The sequence below is a fragment of the Trichomycterus rosablanca genome, chromosome 6, assembly GCF_030014385.1.
Source record: "Trichomycterus rosablanca isolate fTriRos1 chromosome 6, fTriRos1.hap1, whole genome shotgun sequence".
Taxonomy (NCBI): Eukaryota; Metazoa; Chordata; class Actinopteri; order Siluriformes; family Trichomycteridae; genus Trichomycterus; species Trichomycterus rosablanca.
In genome coordinates, this window is record NC_085993.1 from 7,443,930 (window position 1) to 7,466,272 (window position 22,343).

The following is a 22,343-nucleotide window of genomic DNA, read 5'->3' on the forward strand; positions in this document are numbered from 1 at the left end:
CTTGGGGAGTTGATCACTTTTCCAGCTGCTTTTTTCTGTCGCAACTGTCTTGCCGCTTGTATCACCCTGTGCTGACTGAGTACAGCAGAGACTTTTACCTGCCCCCCCTCAGACATACACATTCTTGGGTCTCAGAAGTGCCACTGGCCAGGCTGTGTTTACAAGACGTAACGTGTTTAACAGGCACAATTAGCTGTGTCCGAGGGAGGGAGGTTGATGTGGTTTCATTGCCACTGTGTACTCTCTGTGAGACTCGTGTGTAAAAGGTGCGGCTGTTGGTGCAAGTAGAAAAAAAATGCAATCAGCAACAACTAGAGAGCAAAAAAAATGACCTTCTTTCCTTCAAATAATTTACCAAGGTTGAACTTTTCATTACAACATAATTTAATCCTGCATCAGCCAATCCAGCACTGAACATCTATTTTTTTATTTCATCTGTTTTACAAAAAAAAAACAATTAGCTTACTACAAATATCTATGGCTGTGTCCCAATCCACATCATACTGCACTAAAAACGTCAAAAAAAATACACAAGCAGTAGTGTCGTGTATAATTGTATTTAATACAGTGTATGTAGTTAATATGTAGGTTTATTACTGATCCAAGGGAAACAAACACCAGCGATACACATGAATGTCTATGCGAACGCAGTAACTGCAAAATATAACAGTTTGTGAACATTTCATTCCATATTTACCACTCAAAATAGAAATTGCATTTTCTTTCATGATGTAAAAAAAAAAGTTTCTTTTTTATGGCCGTCACATTTCCAGTTTGTGATTATGTTCAGAAATGTAAATGTAGGTGTGGTGAGAATCTGCAGTATTGTTTTTACAGTGTGTACTAATATATTCCTGTTATTATATAATGGAAATATTTAATGACACGACACGTTGTGGATTTTATTATGTTTGTTTTTTTTACAGTGTGTTTAGAGAGGAACTACTGAGCAGCAGTAAATCCATTCTAGTTTCAATAAAAATGTTAAACTGTACCGTCACTGCATTTAATCTGGTTATTGACCTCAGAGAGCTGCTCTATTACTCACTAATTCACTCAGCAAATGTTTTTCTACAGGATGGAGCCGTTGGCACTGTAGTAGTAGATCTTGTACCAGGACTAACAAATACTTATTGAGGTTATTAAGAAGCGCTGTTAGATATTTACATATCTACAACTCAACCTGAACTCTTCTGTTGGAAGTTAAACTGACTTAATGTAGTTTGGAAAGGCACGCTCGGGTCTATAAGGACCCCCAATTAACACTGCACTGCTTGTGGATATTCATGATCAACTGGTAGAAAGGCATCGGCAATACAAAGACATAAAAAATCAAAGGATTTAAGTGTCCCAACAAAAAAAGTGTCCTTAATTACTTTGAAGTGCACACAGACTCAGACTGGGGCAACAGTTCACTTTTCAAAATGACAATGAGGCAACAGCGCAAGTCTCTGAATGTCTATTTGTGACTCAGCCAAAGCCCAGACCTAAACCCCATTGATCCGCTATGAGCTAAACTGCCCAAATCCAAGCGTGCAAAGCTTTAGATTCATAATGAATTTGTAAAAAACTTGTTTTCTAACTAGTTTTTGTTTTTAACCGTGGGTTTATTAGTGCTTTTATTAGTATTATTACACAGTTTATGATCAACTTACAACAAAACAGCAAAGTTAATAAAATGAGAGCAGCTTATTTATATAAACAATAAAATAATAATGATGCATGATTGTTTACATTATTAGTTCAGAGCGATTTCTGAATTCCATTCAAGATTCCTCAGTTTCTTCAATAAAATGTTTATTAAAGTGGTACCAATGAAAAAATTAAAATAAACCAGGTGTGTGTGTGTGTGTGTGTGTGTGTGTGTGTGTGTGTTCAACCAGTTTTTATTGTGTGTCAAATCTGAATCTGCTTTAAGGTCTCTGTTCATGTCGGCCAAACAGCAACCACCACGATGGCAATGAGGAGCAGGACGATCACCACCATCATCCCTGTTACACAAACATCACATGCTAAACATCATCTGCTACACTTTGAAAGAGGGCACACCTAATTCAGCTGAATCCAGGATGAATGTAAATTATTTTATCACACACACACACACACACACACATATATATATATATATATATATATATATATATATATATAGGCCATTGGTTGTGTGCCATTAATAGTAACAATAATCCAGCATTTACTGAGGACTCTGGGTAGACGGAAGCTTATACTGTGTATTGGTTGAGTTTTGACTCACCGCATGATGCTGATTTTTTGTCCACCAGTTGTACCCTGCGTGTCTCATTTCGGACGCGGTTGTCCGTGGTGTCCACCAGCTGTGTGATGTCATCAATGATCTCTAAGAAGGAAAAGAAAAACGCAACCCTGATTTATACAGAATGTAGATCTTTTTGCATTAGAAGTGGCACCAGTTCACATTCCTGACTTCCTACTTTTGTACTGTCGTGCGTGCTTCTCAGTCTAACAGGTGCAGTCAAGCTAGCTGTATTTATATGAGCACAGAGAAGTCACCAGCTGCAGTGAATCAGAATCGGTAATGAGGAATTACGAAGCCTGGCCACAAAGTTCAACCAAATTATAGAACTTTCTGAGCCACCACTTTCATCATCTCAGCTCCTGTGTGTATGTTTTAGACCCGGTCATATTTACTGAAACCCTTGTCCAGGGGGGTATTCCTGCTTTCTACCCAGCCTGAGGCGGCTTTCACATGATGAGCGTTTTGTGCTTTATGCACTGTGAGCCTGGCCGTACGTAGCAGCCTACTGCAGCATTTCAGCCTTTTACGTGATGATGATGGTGGTGCCACTGAGCACTTGTCTGTGGGCATACCTGTATATTACCACACTTCACACCCCTAGTGCAGAGGAACAGAAGTTATACTGATGCTGAAGGGAAATGCAAAAAAGATGGCTACAATACGTACGTACGTACACACACACACACACACACACACACACACACACACACACACACACACACACACACACACACACACACACACACACACACACACACACACACACACACACACACACAGGAAGTTAACAGTCTGCACTTGTCAGTTTCAGGTGCTGCTGAACAATACAGTCCTAATTAGGATAGGGGCATCAGCAGCAGAGCATTACAAAACCATGAAAAGACCTGGCAACCCATAACACAGAGAGAGAGGGAGAGAGAGAAAGATCCACCTCACCAGACTAATCATCAGACTTATCAGAATAATAATCAGACAAAAACATCCTGATCTCACTTCCAGGAGTAAACATGGACAGTTGTGGCTGGGCCGTGGCTCTTATGGTGTGAGGGATACAGCTGCTATGAGCCCAATCGCCAAAACCTACCTGCTATATACAGTGTATTCAGAAATTATTCACACCCCACACTGGACTCACCTGCTGCAATTTAAATTGAATTGACCGGGACAGGGAGACTGGTAAGAACTGAGGGAGAAATAAGTGCAGCCAGAAACAGAAACATCCCTGAGAAAAACAACTCAGACTGAGTCGACAATTCACATTTCAACATGACAATGACCTGAGCATACAGCCAAAACAACACTGGAGTGACTCTGGGGCAAGTTTTAGAATGTCCTTGAGAGGTCCAGTGAAAAATTAGACTTAAACCAACATCTTACCAAACATCTGTAGAGAGAACAGCAGATGGCAGTTTTATCTACCAGAGTTTTTAAAGGATATGCATGCAAAGTGTATAGAGACATACTGTATACTGAGATGAGGAATAGATGAGGAACCACACATCCAGTGTAAAAATCAGTTCTATAAAATAAATTACATGCTTTGTTATCAACATTTTGGGGAAGGCCTGTTCCTGTTCCAGCATGACTGTGTACATAAGTTCCATAAAGACAAGGTTTGGTTTGGTTTAATTAAATGGTGTAAGGAAGCTCCAGGGGCCTACAGAAAGCCCTTACCTAAAGCCAACACCAAACACCATTGAGATGAATAGGAACACTGATTGAGAGCCAGTTCTTCTCCACCCACATCGGACCCTCAGACTCACCCAGACCCTGATCAGGATGAAGAGTTTCCTACAGATGAATGAATGGATGAATTCGACACATTTAATCTTCCAAACACATTTTCCAGCTTGATGTGTCTCAGTTAAATTCTGGATTTTTGAATGTGCCAAACGCAAACCAAACCCAATCAAACCAAATCAGAACGTCTTTCATATGCTAATGCTAACACTAATGCTAACACTCATTTGTTAAGCAAAACCAGACTTCAGAAGCCCAATTTCACTTTTATCGTCAGTTTTAATCCCTGTTTGCTTTGTGGATTTAGCACATCACTGTCAGATAAAAGATCAAATGATGCGAAAGGAACAATAGATATGTTCTCTGAATCACATCAAAGGAGCAGCTTCTTTGTGTTTAAAGTGCTTTAGTTACAGTATTGTAGCTTTAAACAGCTGTGCTAATAGACATGTTGTAACAACACACAGGACGCACAGTGCAAATGGAGGATGAAAGAAAATGATTAATGCTTTTGTTTAACATCATCTATCGCTGAATCACAAGTGCATCATGGGAGGAAAAACAGACAACAATTCAGTTTGACATCAACCTCAGTCTGATGGAGAGACGTGACCAGAAACCTGAGGTGAGGTGATCATTAACCACACTTAATTTCTAGCAGCTCTTCGGTTGTTCAAATGAGACAAAATAACTACCTACACAGCCGTGAAGGCTCACAGTCACCCCCTAAAACCTGGTAGTCCATGGGAGCGCCGACTTACTGTCCACTGTTTTACAAACACCATAATAAATGGATGGAACCTCTTCTGCTCTCTGAACCTCTGAAATTCTTTGCAGCATCTTTATGCTGACTTGAAGCATCATGTAATTACAGAAAATTAGTCAAAATTTGTTAATGCTGCCAAGCCCCCATTCAACCACATTCCAGTATCATTTAGGGTTAAATAGCTATAGTTCGTAGGTTCAAGATACTGGACTATTCTACTGAGACAGTAGCTGAAACAGGGTTCCTTACTGCTGGGCCTATTATAACCTCTGCTGACCGGTTAAGACGCCTTCATGGTGGCAGCAAATTATGGTTGGCAGAGTGTGGCACTTTGCATGTGATACTGTGGTCTCCTAGCAGGTAAAAAGAGCGATCAGCGACTGCACCTGTGTCAGAGGGGGCGTGTGACAGCCACGACCCTCCTCATTCAGAGGTGGGGGTCGCAACAGCAAAAGAGAAAGAGATAAGGTCCAATTAGACACAACTGGATTGGGTAAAAAAGAGGAAAACGAATACACTGAAGGACTATCAATCAAAGAGTCAATGGTTTAAGCGTCATCACTGCCAAACTGTTACCACTGGGCCCCTGAACAAGGCCCTTAACACCAAGTTGCAAGCTACTTAATCTGAAGATGAATGTTGGCTGTTTGTTACCTCAGACTAAAGTCGAGCTTTTAAAAGAGTTCTGTTTTCTTTTTTAGGGTTTTAATAAAACTTGTAAAGCAGAGACGCTTAGCCACATCTGGAATGTGAATATGTGTGTGTGTGTGTGTGTGTGTGAGTGTGTGTGTGTGTGTGTGTGTGTATATGTGGTGTGTGTGAGTAACAGGAATTTCTTAATGCTACGAAGCGTTCACCCCCCACATTCCTCCCACTTCACGCTTTGGGACAAATTAAGCTGAAACGCCTGGCTGGTTTAAACCACATTTTTGGTTTTGATTGTTGTGACTGTGATGGTGTGAAGTAGAGAGTGTGGGATTGTGGGTAAATCATGAGCGCGTAAACTGCGGGTCGAGGTGAGAAAGTCGTCTAATTTCCTCAAGGAGCTAAACCGAATGACGGCTCAAAACCACAGCAGTTTGCACAACGTGGCCAGAATTCACAAACCAGAGAGTAGTTCAGTCACTGCTAATTCACTTCATGATGTTTCAAGTTTTCAGAAGCATAAAATATGGGGTGAAATAACAAACCACAAAAACTCTGCTAAACGTGAGCAAGATTTCACCTCTTTAATAATTGCATTAATGACCTAAAACTGAAGAGAAAGGTAAATAAACCAGAAGCTGCTTACTAATGGAACAGAGAACTTTCCCAAAAAAAATATTCAAACGTTTTGAACATAATCTACAATGTTTTCAGTTAGAGAAGCAGTCTTATACTCCAGCCCACCAACATGAGGACCTGGGTTTTGTCTGTGTCTGAGGAAGAGAAAAGCAGATGTGAAATCACCTCCCTGCCACTAAAACAGCCCCAGTATGAGTGATGGAGGAATACAGAGGGAGTAGCAGGGTCCTCTCTGTAAGATTTCACTACTGTCCAGCTTTAAGATGCAGTTGGTGGTTTAATGCGTGTCAAGTGAGGAATCAGCTAGTCTGCAGCCCTCCTCAGTCATCAAGAAAGTTGTACAAATGGCAGGGGACACAAGAATAGCACAGGGGAATTGGATATATCCAATCAACCTTCTCCCATCTCTTCTTAACATCTTTATTGCTTCTGAAAAATGTTCCTCATCCATTTCTCTATTTTCTCTCTTCTTATTCCATTTTTCCCTCAGGATTTCCTCCCTTCCATCCTGATCAGATCCAGATGTTGGTGTGTTCCGTGTTCTGGATTGATCATTTATCTGACGTGCAAACACTCAGGCTGCGCGGCGCTTCGTCTAACAAGAACCCTGGACGTTAATGAGGATTCAGATCTAATAAGAAAAGGATGAAAAGCATAGCTGTGCTCTGACTTCATCTGATTCCTTTAGTGGGTTTGGAATGGGGGTTTTTTGCATTTGAGCTACAAAACAAACCCCATACGGAGCACACAGATGTGCATACAGCAGCCAAATTTCTGATATCCAATAACAGCTGTTCTAAAATAAATATCATATTTATTGTTTGTGGTTTAAGTCGTGGCTGCAGATTTGAGCTTAAATGGTAGTTTTGCTCTCATGTTGTTCCAGGTGTAGCAGAGACGTGTCTGTGTGTGTGTGTGTGTGTGTGTGTGTGTGTCTGTGTGTGTGTGTGTGTGTGTGTCTGTGTGTGTGTGTGTGTGTGTTGGCTGTTGGTTCAGCCGCAGTGTCCCGAATCCCCAATCCATAAGGTTAATAAAGATTCCCACCCGTTATGCACCAGTACGGGTTAAACCAGTACACATGGATGTGGGGAAGGAGTGGACAGAATAGTCTGTAATTCTGGACAGATTTTCCATCAGATTTAAGCCACATGTGGATGCAGAGTCGGTCTGAAAACCATTGAGATGCCTAAGTGAAGAAGATTCTAACTGACATCGAACTTCATGAGGAAGATTATTCAGACGTACAACTAAAACAGCGATAACGTCATCAGTTGCCCCTGCCTACTGTCGCTCAGAATAAGGCATCTCGGCAGGCAGCATTTTATGGCATCTAAGAATTTATAACTGTCTTCTTCTTAGGAGCGCGTGTGGGATGACATAAAATGCTGTCTATGTAGAGAGCTCACTAGGTTTTCAGACTTATAGATTTTCATTCATGTATTCACTGTCTGTTTTACCACCAATTGGTCCTGGTCAGGGTTGTGGTGGGTCCAAATCACTGGGCGAAAGGCAGGAAACACGCTGGACAGGTCGCTAGTCTATCACATGGCAAACGCACACACATACCTAGGGGGACTTTAGTATTTCCAGTTAACCTCACTGTATGTCTTTGGACTGTGGGAGGAAACTGGAGCACCCGGAGGAAATCCATGCAGACACAGGGAGAACATGCACACCCTACATAAAAAGGACCAGGGCCGCTTCACCTGGGAATCAAACCCAGAATCGTCTTGTCGTGAGACAACACCCAGCCTGTAGTTTTCAATTTCAGAGAAGGTCAGATGGCGTCTTTTTCCACTGCCACTGTCATATGCCTGCGTACATGGAAGTTGGGTTAACATGGATCATAGCGTGACTCTCTCTATGGCTCTGTGTGGGAGCCCAACACTGGCAGGTGATAAGAAGCGGCCACAGATTGCACATGTAGTGATCCAGCTCTCTGTGATGAGATTGACGTTCCCAATCAGGAATTGGAATGAATTAACTAGGAGATAAAGAGGAACAAATCAAGGAAAATGATTTGCTAACCACTGCAGGATTGCACAACAACTCCACTTACAATTAAACTCTAATGTTCAAAATTCTGATAATGACATTAATAAAATGCCAGTCTAACACACACACAAGTCATGACATTTACATCCTGTAGTGAGCTGCCATGCTGCAGGTTGACGTCTTCACATTTATAAAGAATTTTTACAAGCCTCACGCTCACATACACAGACAGTGACGTCAGCCGTCCACAGTGTAGACTGAGAAATGTACACACCAATAAATCCGGGCTGTGTTGACTATAGAAACAAATAAACTCAGCACAGGTTCATACGAGCCGGTGTTCTCATGCACACGGGACTCGTTTCTACTGAGCTGTGTTCACCTAAGAAATATACACACTAGTGATCGACCGATATGGGTTTTTTAATGGCCGATGCCGATACCGATATTTAGACGAAAGAAGTGGCCGATGGCCGATATATAAAGCCGATAATACCATTTTCTTACAACTAAAAAATACTATAATAATAACAATAATAATAATAATACAACAAAACAGAATTAATGATCTTAAATAAACATTTATTTATCACTGTATATTCTTGTTTGCTCTTTTGGCCGTTCAAAAAATTAAATAAAAAAAATAAAAACTTTAAATAAAATACAAATTATTTCAAAGGTTTCAGTGCACTTAACATACACAAGCAGATAGCAGTATCTTTTTGTTTTTAAGAATGAACAAACATGCTTAGTGAAGACAGTTGCACATAGAAGAACTTCTTTTAAGGAGCCATTATTTAAGCACCAAACTGTGTGTGCATTGTGTTTGAGCATTTAGATAAGTAATCAAAATATAAATAAAATATTAACAAAAATATTTGTGAATAAAAAAATAATGAAGTTAAAGTTAAAGTGAAATATTTGGGGGGGAAAAAGGTTGTAAACCCTGTCCAAGTCAAGAGCAGCAAATTGTAGGAAACAGTTTCCAGTCTTGAAATAAAATGGCAATATCCTCACTGAATGTTTTCTCAGCCTCTCTTTTTTAGTAGTCCCAGTCTAAAAGCAGCAAGTTGTAATGCAGGAAATAAAGTTTCTCTGCATTTTCTCCAGTGAGCCTGTTCCTTTTCTTCTCATAAATGGTCCCAATCTCACTAAAAATTCTCGTTCTTGTGCATTCACTGATGTCTGCCTGGAGAGTGGCAAAATGGACACACGGGGGCGCTCTAACAACAGCCAGACCAATGACTGTATACAGTCACTGAGCTGACGGAGGCAATGTTTAAATATCGGCCTTGTGCGCACATATATCGGCCGATGCCGATTATCTAAAAAATGCCAAAAATCGGCCCGATTAATCGATCACTAATACACACACAACTGGTCAGATCAGAACTGAGTTTACTCTGATAATTCATACAAACCCAGTCAAAGTACGGCTGAAATACACTATACAGCCAAAAGTATTTGGACCCCTGACCATGAGCTTGTTGGTCATCGTTCAAAAAAGCATCTGTATATCCAGTCCATCGAAAGTGTAAAACAGGGCCTGGATCAAATGTTGGTCGAGAAAGCCACAAATGATGTTCCAGTTCATTCCAAAGCGCTTCAGTGGGGATGAGGTCAGGGCTCTGTGCAGGACACTGGAGTTTCTTTAAACCAAACTTTAAGCTTATTGTGCAGAAATTTCCATCTGACTTTTAACCCCCATAACCCCAAACCCCTTACTCTCCAGCTCCACTGCCTTGCCCCCACTGTGACCCTGACCAGAATAACACAGTTGGTGACAATGAAATATGCTTCACACTTTAAGGCAACAGTCACTGTTCCAGCATGACTGGTGCACAAAGAGAACTAAGACATTATCTGGTTTGATGAGTTTGGTGTGAAGGAACTCTGGTGGCATTAAACAGAGCTGACAAGAAAAGGGGTTTGGGATCAGGAGGTTGAAGGTCTGGTGGAAATTGTATCTAGGTCCAATAGAAAACTTTTCGCACAACAAGCCATTTCAAATAACTTAGAATGACCCAGCAGACTTCACTTCCTTCCTGTCCAGACTTTAATCTGTTTATAGATAAACACCGCTGTCCAAACCGCCGTGTTTGGGGTGAATAAAGTGAAATAAAAATCTACTTTTCTTTTCTGTCTATGAATAGAAACAAGTCCATTCCATCAAAAGTGTAAAACAGGGCCTGGATCAAACTGGTCTGTAGGAATCATTATGTGGATGAGGAAACATCCGTCCTGTAAGACTTTTACTGTACCTGCGGGATTCACTGTCTGTAATCTCAACACCAGACCTTTTCTTCTACACTTTTCCAGAAACCAAAAATATATAGATCTTTCATTCTTATGGAGAAAATGACACAACAGTCTGGCAACCGATAAAGTTGGTAAAAAGTTGATAAAAATGTTTTTGAAAGGTTGTGAAAATTTAACAAAAGCATTTTCACCAGTGGTTTCAGATTTTATTTTGCCTCCCACTTCATATGACCCCCCTCATAAAAGCATTTTAGCCACACCAACTGATAAGAGGTGTGTAAAATCAACAGGGCATCTACCCAAAAATGATTAGCTATGTCTTCGGAGTGTGACCAAAGCCCTGCAATGGATTGCTGACATTGCAATGGATAGAGGGTATTCCTGCTCTGTGCCCAGTATTTACAGTTAGAACTGAGTAGTTGGTGACAACAAAATGATATGCTTAACTTAAAGGAACTGTTCCAGCACGTATGGGCACCTGGGCACAAAATGAAGTCCATAAAGACATGGTTTGGTGCACTGACCTAAACCTCACAGAACACCTCTAGGAGAAATAAATTGCTGATTGCGAGCCTGGCCTTCTCGCTGGCACCTTACTTTACACATGCTGTTTTAAACGAGCGCACTTCAAAACCCTGTGGGCAGATTTCACAGAAGGGTAGAGGCTGTTAGAGCTGCAAGAGACAGGAGGTCTTGCTCTATGGAAAGTCCAATGAGCTTATGAGCATGTCCACATACTTTCTGAGACATGATGCCTAACATCACCTATAAAATTTAATGTAAAAAAGATAAATAACGGTATTATTATAACAATTAATAAAGCTGCAACAGATGTGTGTGTGTCTACCATGAATGAATGAAAGAACAGATAAATGAATGAATGGACAGATGAGAGTTTGATGGATGAAGTGAAACTCTCACCGTTCTGCTCGTCCAGTTCATTTCCGATCTCCTGTCCCATGCGCTTCTGTCGGCTAATCACTTCTGCTAGCACGTCCAATCCTGCATCCTGAACTACACACAGATACAGCAAACAATATTTAATTATTAATTAGGATTTTAACGTCATGTTTTACACATTTTGAGTACATTAATGACAGGAACGATAGTTACTCATTACACAAGATTCATCAGGTCAAGTTTTAATTTTAAACATGGATAATTAAATCTCCAATTCATCTCACTTGCACGTCTTTGGACTGTGGGGAGCAACCCACACAGACATGGGGAGAACATACAAACTCCACACGAAAAGGACTCGGACCGCTCCACTTGTCTACATTCTTGAATCTAATTCTAATCATTCAAATTTTTTCCCAAAACATCTGCATCAGTATGAGCACATAAACTCACTCAAATCAGCAAAACAGCTTCATTTCTACTCTTAAAGAGATGGATGAAAGGATAAATAAAAGGACAGATGAATGGATGGATAGATGAATAAAAAGCTGTACAGATAGATTAATAGACAAATGGATGGATGTATGTATACATGGATGAAAGAACAGATAGATGGATAAAGAGACGGATGGATGGATGGATGGATGGATGAATAAAAAGCTGTAGACAGATTAATAGACAAATGGATGGATGGATGGATGATAGACGGATGGATAGACAGGTGGATGTATGTATGTATACATGGATAAAAGAACAGATAGATGGATAAAGAGACGGATGGATGGATGGATGGATAAATAAAAAGCTGTACAGATAGATTAATAGATGAATGGATGGATGTATGTATACATGGATAAAAGAACAGATAGATGGATAAAGAGACGGATGGATGGATGGATAGATGGATGAATAAAAAGCTGTAGAGAAAGATTAACAGATGAATTTACATTTACATTTTCTGCATTTAGCAGACGCTCTTATCCAGAGCGTCCAGATGTGCTTCCATAGTAAACATTTCATTTCTCTAGTTTAAGTAAACAACAGTTGAAGAACATAAATCTGCTGAAACCTGTTAGAACCAAAGTGTTTTTGGGTTTTTTTCTGGAAATGGAAAAATGTTAGTAAATAAGTACAAGTCAGCTCAAGTGCTTAGTAAAAAGGTGATGATGGTTTTTTATCGTTTTAAGACAGCAAGAGACTGAGATGTTCAGACAGACAGAGGAAGTTCATTCCACCACTTGGGTGCTAGAACAGAGAAGAGCCTTGATGCTCGTCCTCCTTTAGTCCTGGGTGGAGGCTCAAGTCGAGCGAGACTGGTGGCTCGGAGGTTGCGTGGTACAGAGCGGGGTTTGATTAGACCGTGAAGGTAGCTTGGGGCTGGTCCATTTTTGGCTTTGTAGGCGAGCATCAGTGTTTCAAACTGAATGCGTGCAGCTACAGGAAGCCATTGAAGAGAACGCAGCAGTGGGGTGATGTGGCAGCGTTTGGGCTGGTTAAAAACAAGACGGGCAGCCGCATTTTGAATGAGCTACAAGGGCTTTCCTGGAGAGAAATGGTCGAATCTTCGTGATGTTGTAGAGGAGGAACCGGCACGATCTTGTCATGTTGGCTATATGGATGGATGTATGTATACATGGATAAAGAACAGACAGATGGATAAAGAGACGGATGGATGGATGGATGAATAAAAAGCTGTACAGATAGATTAATAGATGAATGAATGGATGAATGTATACATGGAACAAACAGATAGATGGATAAAGAGACGGATGGATGGATGGATGGTTGAACGGATAAATAAATAAATAGCTTAATGACAGATGAAGTGTGTGATACCTTGGACAATTTGTTGCTGTTGCTGTTTGATCTCACTAAAGGTGAGTCCTCTTGTCTCTTCTGATTCGTTCACCAGCCATGGGTTGTGTGTTGGCCCCGCCCCAAATCCACCCGTCATCAACATCGACCTAAAAGATCAATCATTTTTGTAGAAATTTACCAAAAATTAAATAAAGACTTGTTTTAATCACAAAATGTTTATTCATCATTTTATTACTTATAATTTAATAAACAGAACAGATAAAATATATTTGTCATATAGGGCATGAACATTTTTTAAGGCTGAATGTCTGAAACAATCTGATTTCATTTTATTTTTTACTCTGTAAAACCTTAACAAGTAATCATTAGCATCAAACATTTATTCATTTACATTTATTTACTAAGAGAAATATAATAATTTAATTCAAACCAGTTTCACACACACACAAACACAAACACACACACACAGGCACAATGATGACAAATGTGTTCTGGTGTAGAAAGACTGTTTATTACTGTATTGAGATTGAGAGCTGTTTGAGGTATAAATACAGAGTAATTGGACCCATGAGATTTATCCAGCTCTTACACAGACTGCACTGGAAATCTAATCATCTAATCATCCACCCGACCTGTTCCACAGGAGTCAGATCTCTCTGCTAGTCGCTCTTCTATATATCTATATTAGCAAATGCTAAGCATTTTGAGACCCGTTGCACCCCTGGTCATACCAAAACCTTCATGTAGGCAAATTCAATAATCACGTCCTTTAACATGGTTTTACTGCAAACTTTACTCCACAGTTATTACTTGCTGACTTTGACATATTAAATCAAATAAAACATAAAACATTCCATGTAGCATTTTGTGAAGATGTTGAATTAAATCAGTAAATAAAATATGCAGAAGTTTCCAGCAGGAGACGTGTCCACTTCTTTTCCCTTTCAAAACAATCAGCAAAGCGTAGAATATGACCAGGGGTGCCCAAAGCTTTTTTACAAGGTGATCAAAAGCACAACACTGAGGAGAAAGAAACAAGACCCTCTAAAGGCCTGCACATCTGTACAGGCAGGAGGTAATGAAGTGTGTGAAGCTGGATGTGTGAGAATTAGGACACAGCCGTCCTCTGTTTTTTATAGTTTTACACCTTTTCATCAGATCCCGCAATCTATCATTCTAACATTTCTGGAAACTTCCGCTCCTCTTGCCCCCCTTACGGTGTGAGGATTACCGTTAATCCAATTCCCCCCTGCTGAGCTCACACACTCACCGGACACTTCACTAAAATGCCAATTACACTCCTCCACACCCACTGATCACAGAGCAGTCCGAGCAAGTCCATCTGTGCTTCATTACACACTCAAGTCCTAATGAAGTTCTACATATCCCATAATCCATCTGTACTACAGAAACAGGGCAGCAGATCAGTGTACTGAAGCAGATCTAAACCCCCCCCCCCCCCCCCACACACACACACACACAGACACACACACACACACACACACACACACACACACAGACAGACCACACAATAAGAGAACTAACACACTTCAAACAGTGTGTGTAATCAAATTCATTAGTAGTTTATGGGAGCTGTAAAAACATTAAAGCCTCACACACACACACACACAAAGGGGCACCAATCCATCACGCAACATAGAATCCAATCACAGAGCAACACACACACACACACACACACACACACACACACACACACACACACACACACACACACACACAGAGAGATTGAATCTTGCCTGCTGAAATAATGTAATAAAAATGATAGTACTGAAACATAATTGAAATATCTTACTTAAATGTTAAATTATTATTACAGTTTTTAGAAATACAACAGTAATTATGATAAAACAATCATTAAAGCTAGTATTATTAGTTTTATTGTTTATTTATTGTAGAATAACGATATAAACAGTTTAAATTTGATACTGTGCTGATTTTGTAATTGTGTTGATCTCATATCCAAAATCATAAATAAATAAATAGTAAGAGACTAAACTGATGTAAGAATAAAAGAACTAAAGTTACCGTGATGGTTCAGGGTCAGTTTGATTAAATGAGGCCAGAAGCTGCTTTTCTCTGGTCATCAAATCATCCACCAGGTTTTGTCGCCGATCAGCTTCAGACTGCATACTGCACTCATTCATTAGGGAAAAAATAACCATCAACATCATTCAACAAACCATTTCCATATTCTTCATCCACAGGAGGATCCAACAGCTGAAATAAAAACAAAAACTCTGATTCTGAACTACAAGAAATAAAACTACAAATAAACATGAGCAGTAAATGGAGATGTGAGTGAGCTTGCTAAACATCATTTGAACTTAATGCTATTTGGTAAACAAAACCGATTCACTTTCCTAATGTTAAGCTCACTGATGAGACCTGAAGTCCCTTGGATGGGCTTTTATATCAAATATATCATTCATTTTTGGACAGGCTGGTTGTTATTTCAATCAAAACTTTTTTTGGATGCAACATGTAACTGAACCCAAGTCTGTACAACCGGTGTTGCTGTGTGTCACCCACTCAGTCTGCCTTGATTTCAGCTTATAAAAAGACAGATCTGACTTTATTGGTGAAGACTGATGAAAAACAATATCAGGTCAGAGGGATGAGTCCAATAAAGTATTTTAGACATCACGATAACGACGACAAATTTCTATTTAGTACACAGCACTGCCCTCTACAGGCGAAAATAAAGAAGTACAGAGAGGCAAGTGTGCTGCGAAATTTCCACTGCCATATTGGTTTATTCAGCAATAGCCACCGAAAACAGTGACTTGGCACAGCATTAAATGTGCTAGCCCACTAACGCTGGGCTTCAGGGTCCAAGTCCCCAGCAGTGCTAACAGCCAGTCAGGCATCTGAAAGAGAGATAGACTGGCTTGCTGTCCAGTGTGTTACTGTATCGCACCCAGCGATTCTGGGAGAAGCCAAAGCCACTGCAATACTAACCAGGATAAGGCAGTGTTAAACATGTAAATGAAATAAAATGAATGGGTTAAAGTTTAAGTGGAATGAAAGGATACATGCGTCTCTGGGCCGAGGCTCGAGCCAGAGTCTCCTTCAGCTGTGTGATGTTCTGCTTCAGCTTCTGCAGAGACGCTCGCAACGTCATGTTCAGCTGCACAAACACAAAGCACATCTTCATACAGCAAATGTTCTGCAGGGTCTGGATGTACAGATCCCATTTTACCCCAAAAACTGATTCTTAAGTATCAGCCAACACCAAATCTATAAAACATACACTCTTACCAAGCACTTTATTAGGAACACCTATCTGAAATGTACATCCATTGATTATTCTACAAGCTACACCTACCATACAGACGAACTTTGTGGATATACAATTACTGACTGTAGCGCATCTGTTGCTGTTTACACTTTGCCACCCCCTGTGACCTACAGTATTTATCAATAGTAAGGGACCCTCATTAATTACATGATAATGTAATCAGATCTGGTCAGTAGGGGTCCTATGAGTGTCTCTTTGGATTGGGAAATGGAGAAGAGGGGTGAGTGTACAAAGCAACAAAGTTGATGCACATTATTTAAACCTGTATATTTCATTCATCAGGTTTTGCTTTTATCACACAGGTTCCTCAGTCAATAAATAACGAGAGCATTTAGGAACCCCCACCTTAGCTGGATTTCCGCCGGTTCTCTGCTGTCTGTTTCTTTCATGGATGGTCTCGGCAACCTCTTGAGCCAACCGGCAGGTCGCATCATAATTCTGTAGCCTAAAACGACAAAGAAAAGGAGTTTCTCTTCTGAAGATCATCAGAGCTTTTACTGTCGTTTCAATATGGTTAATCAAAATGGCATGAAATTTCATCAGACCAATCAATCAATTTAATCAATCATGTCACTCATTATAATCTAAAATTAAACTAGGACAAATAAATACAAAGTAAAAACTGTACATGCTTCAATTTTTACACTCACATTCACCACTTTAACAAAACTTTGACAGAGCAGTTCATCTCAGATTCTTCAAAACTAAACACGTCCATATATTTATGTTTCCTTTTTTATGACTGAACATCTGAAAGTTGTTTTAAATCTTTGGAAATATGACATAAACAGTATAAAAACATTTAGAAACATTATGAAGAGATATCATGATGAGACTCATATCAGACAACTGTGAGCACGGACTGTTGAGCAGCTGAAGCTTCACATTCAGAAGGAATAGAGAAAAAACATTTCACTTCCAAAATTGCAACAATCCGTGTCCTTAGTTTCTAAACCATTTTAAAGACTTATTAATAGAAAAGGTGATAACAGGGGTAAACATGCCTCTGTCCCAATTTTTGGAGCTTGTTGCAGGCATCAAACTCTGATTTTATTTAAATAACTTTATTTAAAAGTTGATTAGAAAAAACATTTAAATCTTTCTACAAATCACATTTTCGTTTTTATTTGCATTTCACAAAACGTCCCAACTTTTTAATAATAATAATAATAATACATTTTATTTATATAGCGCTTTTTAAGATACTCAAAGACGCTTTACATAAGACAAATAATCAAAACAAATACAAAAACCATACAAATCATAGTACAAAATGAAAATAGTACAACATCAATCAACATCAAGAATAATTTAAATTAAAACAAAGAGAGTAACATTAAAAACTAATTAGCAAAATTATGAGAGAGAACAACAAAATAACAGTAAGAAAAAGATTGAGAACGAACAGCCATAAATAACACACTGCACATATAAAAGAGTAGAAGATGTATAGAAAGAACAATTTCTTAAAATTAGACGGACAGAAACAGGACAGATTCACATGCAATCAGGAAACGGAAAAACTTTACAAGTTTTAGGATCCAGAACTTCACATTTCTGTCACGATCTAAACATTAAACTATTAGAAAGAATAGCAAAATACAAGCATTTTTTTTCGTGTTGTTACAAGTGAAATGCCACTGAATAGATGAGTTTTGAGAAGTGACTTGAATTTGGACAGGTCAGGATGTACAGGGGTTGGACAAAATAACTGAAACACCTGTCATTTTAGTGTGGGAGGTTTCATGGCTAAATTGGACCAGTCTGGTGGCCAATCTTCATTAATTGCACATTGCACCAGTAAGAGCAGAGTGTGAAGGTTCAATTAGCAGGGTAAGAGCACAGTTTTGCTCAAAATATTGCAATGCACACAACATTATGGGTGACATACCAGAGTTCAAAAGTGAACAAATTGTTGGTGCACGTCTTGCTGGCGCATCTGTGACCAAGACAGCAAGTCTTTGTGATGTATCAAGAGCCACGGTATCCAGGGTAATGTCAGCATACCACCAAGAAGGACAAACCACATCCCACAGGATTAACTGTGGACGCAAGAGGAAGCTGTCTGAAAGGGATGTTCGGGTGCTAGCCCGGATTGTATCCAAAAAACATAAAACCACGGCTGCCCAAATCACGGCAGAATTAAATGTGCACCTCAACTCTCCTGTTTCCACCAGAACTGTCTGTCGGGAGCTCCACAGGGTCAATATACACGGCCGGGCTGCTATAGCCAAACCTTTGGTCACTCGTGCCGATGCCAAACGTCGGTTTCGATGGTGCGAGGAGCGCAAATCTTGGGCTGTGGACAATGTGAAACATGTATTGTTCTCTGATGAGTCCACCTTTACTGTTTTCCCCACATCCGGGAGAGTTACGGTGTGGAGAAGCCCCAAAGAAGCGTACCACCCAGACTGTTGCATGCCCAGAGTGAAGCATGGGGGTGGATCAGTGATGGTTTGGGCTGCCATATCATGGCATTCCCTTGGCCCGATACTTGTGCTAGATGGGCGCGTCACTGCCGAGGACTACCGAACCATTCTGGAGGACCATGTGCATCCGATGGCGGTGCCGTGTATCAGGATGACAATGCACCAATACACACAGCAAGACTGGTGAAAGATTGGTTTGATGAACATGAAAGTGAAGTTGAACATCTCCCATGGCCTGCACAGTCACCACATCTAAATATTATTGAGCCACTTTGGGGTGTTTTGGAGAAGCGAGTCAGGAAACGTTTCCCTCCACCAGCATCACGTAGTGACCTGGCCACTATCCTGCAAGAAGAATGGCTTAAAATCCCTCTGACCACTGTGCAGGACTTGTATATGTCATTTCCAAGACCGATTGACGCTGTATTGGCCGCAAAAGGAGGCCCTACACCATACTAATAAATTATTGTGGTCTAAAACCAGGTGTTTCAGTTATTTTGTCCAACCCCTGTAGGTGTTTGGGAAGAGGGTTCCATAAAGATGGAGCAGCTATGGAAAACTTTTTATGTAAATGGGTTAAAGAAATATAAACAAAAAGCTGCTCCAGCAGTTGAAGGCAGCAGGTTAAAAGAACATGTTTACATAAATCTATGGTGAAGAACCTGAAGAGTAAGAGTCATGATTCTTTATAATGAGGAACCAAGAATACACCTCCTGACAGCCCAAATTTCTACTGCATCAAGGCATGAATCTCTCACCAACTGATCCCTTATTCTTCATCTATCCAGCTCAGCAGTCCTGATTAGAAAATCATTTCCCTGCAGTTTAAAGGGTCTGCCGTACGGAACACTGTGACTGTCCTTTACATTCATTCAGTCTGTGTGTTTGATTTATTCAAAGAGGTTTTATCGATATAATGATGTATATAGTTTCCTTCCCCTTCTTCATCAAAAATACGCATAAAATCACTCTGTACTAGATAATATTAGATACTGCACGGAACACTGTCACCTGACTCAACATTAACAGTGTTTACATTAGCAGCTACATGGCTAACTTCCCTAGCAATGCTAACTAATGACAGCAATAACAGTCTATTTTACAACTTACCAGAGATCCTGAGACATGTTTCAGGTTATTATTTGATAGTTTCCTACATTTATATCATAATTAACGATTATAATAATAATAAAATTCCTCCGCCAGATAAAACACTACAAAGCGACCAACAATTCCTGCTTTCACAGTGACGTCACTACGGCGTCCAGGCAGAGACAAACCTCACAAGCGCTCTTCATACTGATCAGCCTGTTTATGAATGCAGAACACTCAGTCACTCACTCACTGTCTTACCCGCTTATCTAATTGGGGGGGAAGGGCGGGGTGCTGGAGCCTATCCCAGCTTTTCACAGTAACACCCTGGACGGGGCGCCAGTCCATCGCAGGGCAGACACACACACACACACACACACACACACAAACATATAGGCATATATATTCTCCTATAGGGCAATTCAGTGTCTCCAATTAACCTGACTGTATGTTTTTGGATTGTGGGAGGAAACCGGAGCACCCGGAGGAAACCCACGCAGACACGGGGAGAACATGCAAACTCCGCACAGAGGAGGACCCGGATGTTAAACTTTCTTCTTGTTCTTTTTCTTATTACTATTATTATTATTATTATTATTATTATTTTTGTTGTTGTTGTTATTGTTGTTGTTGTTGTTATTATTGTTGTTGTTATTATTATTATTATTATTATTATTATTATTATTATTATTATTATTATTATTATTATTATTATTATTATCTGCTCCTGATAAGAAGATCTGGATTATAACATCTAATAACCTTAGAGCATCTAGATTTACTGCATTTACTGCATTTTTAACTGAATTGCTATGTCATTATTTTGAGATACTTAGTCATTATTTTGAGATACAGCAGTTGGGTGATATGGCAGCAGTTGGGTGATGTGGCAGCAGTTGGGTGATATGGCAGCAGTTGGGTGATGTTCAGTAGTTAATCTTCTAGCAGTAATTAATGACTTCCTGTTTTGCTGGGGTATAAATATGAAGTGATACGAAGTTCTAGTCATTCCTTAAAAACAGGTAAGACAAGAGTACACACAATTCAAATAAGGGAAAAGTGTGTTAACCTGTATTTATTTATTTATTTATTAGGATTTTAACATCAGGTTTTACACTTTGGTTACATTCATGACAGAAACAAGATTCATCAGTTCACAAGATTAATGTCAAACACAGTCATGAACAATTTTGTGTCTCCAGAATTGGTTGGATGTCTTTGGACTGTGGAATGAAACTGGAACTCCTGGAGGAAACCCACGCAGACACGGGGAGAACGTGTTAACCTGTATAAGTCAGGGAATGGCAATCAAAAATAGCTACTCACCTGAAAATGTCTAAATCTACAGTTCGAGCTGGACATCGACCAGATGATAAAGTCATTTATTACAATGTTCTCCAGTACTCAAAAACTCAAAAGTTTTGCAACACCTACTGGAAGACCATCTAGTATTGTATACAATTCTTTAGTATCTAATGTAATAATGTTGAGTTTGACATCATTACACGCATGATTCACTGATTTCAAGCTGCCATGTTGGCATAAATTATGGTAATAATCGTTTACACCAAACATTGTCATGCTCATTGTTTTATGATGACACAAACGTGTTTGGGTGAAAACAAACCGGATCTCTTTTGAAAGTGGAGCCTTTACGAACAAGTATGAAATCAAAAAAGCAAAACAACAGTGTTAAAAGCACACAAATCTGTAAATGTTTTATATATTTTAATTAGAATATGACTTAAACACTAAAAATACAGTATATAGCCAAAAGTATATGGACACTCCTTTAAATAATTTATTTTAGTGGTTTCGGCCACATTCATTGCTATTAGGTGTATACAATGATATAATGATATGTTTTTAATATTGTGGCAACAGTTTGGGGATTCCCCTTTCTCTTTCAGCATGACAATAATCTCCATAATACACACAATTTGGGAGTGTGTTTGTGGGAATCTGTGCCTATTTAGTCTATTCAGCCTGACTCATGGTTGATGTTCCAATTTATCCCAAAGATGTGTAATGAAACTTAAGTCAGGACTTACACAACATGTTTATATGGACTTTACTTTATGCACACAGACACAGGCATGCTGGAACAGGAAAGGGCCTTCCTCAAACTGTTGCCACCAAAGTTAGAAGCATATAATAAGCATATAATGTATTTTGTATAATTGAATTTATACACCTCTTATCAGTGGGTGTGGCTGAAACACTTGAACTCAGTAATCAGAAGGGATGTTCTAAATGTTTCTTTAACATAGTAAAAATACTGGAGATTATTTGATGTGTAACTTTATTTAAACATTCTTGGATGTACACTGGCTAATGATGCAGTCAGTATTTGTTTTGGAATCGGTAAAGCCTGTATTTTCGACGTGTTTCCTTCATAAACACAGGTAACCATCTCACTTTCTACAGATGAGTGATTGGAATTTTCCACCACTTGCTTCAAACTTA

At 39.6% G+C, this 22,343-nt stretch overlaps 1 protein-coding gene across 1 annotated transcript; it reads right to left on the reverse strand.

Moving 5' to 3' along the window:
• Positions 1–1,780: 1,780 nt before the first annotated feature.
• Positions 1,781–20,040, reverse strand: stx8 (syntaxin 8). The gene is made up of 8 exons (XM_062997342.1): positions 19,896–20,040; positions 16,702–16,801; positions 16,091–16,185; positions 15,084–15,188; positions 13,056–13,183; positions 11,241–11,333; positions 2,255–2,356; positions 1,781–1,991 (listed from the first exon to the last, which is right to left on the reverse strand). Exons 1-8 carry the CDS (start codon positions 19,910–19,912, stop codon positions 1,927–1,929), a joined length of 705 nt encoding a protein of 234 aa, XP_062853412.1. The 5' UTR covers positions 19,913–20,040; the 3' UTR covers positions 1,781–1,926.
• Between the last annotated feature and the right edge of the window lie 2,303 nt (positions 20,041–22,343).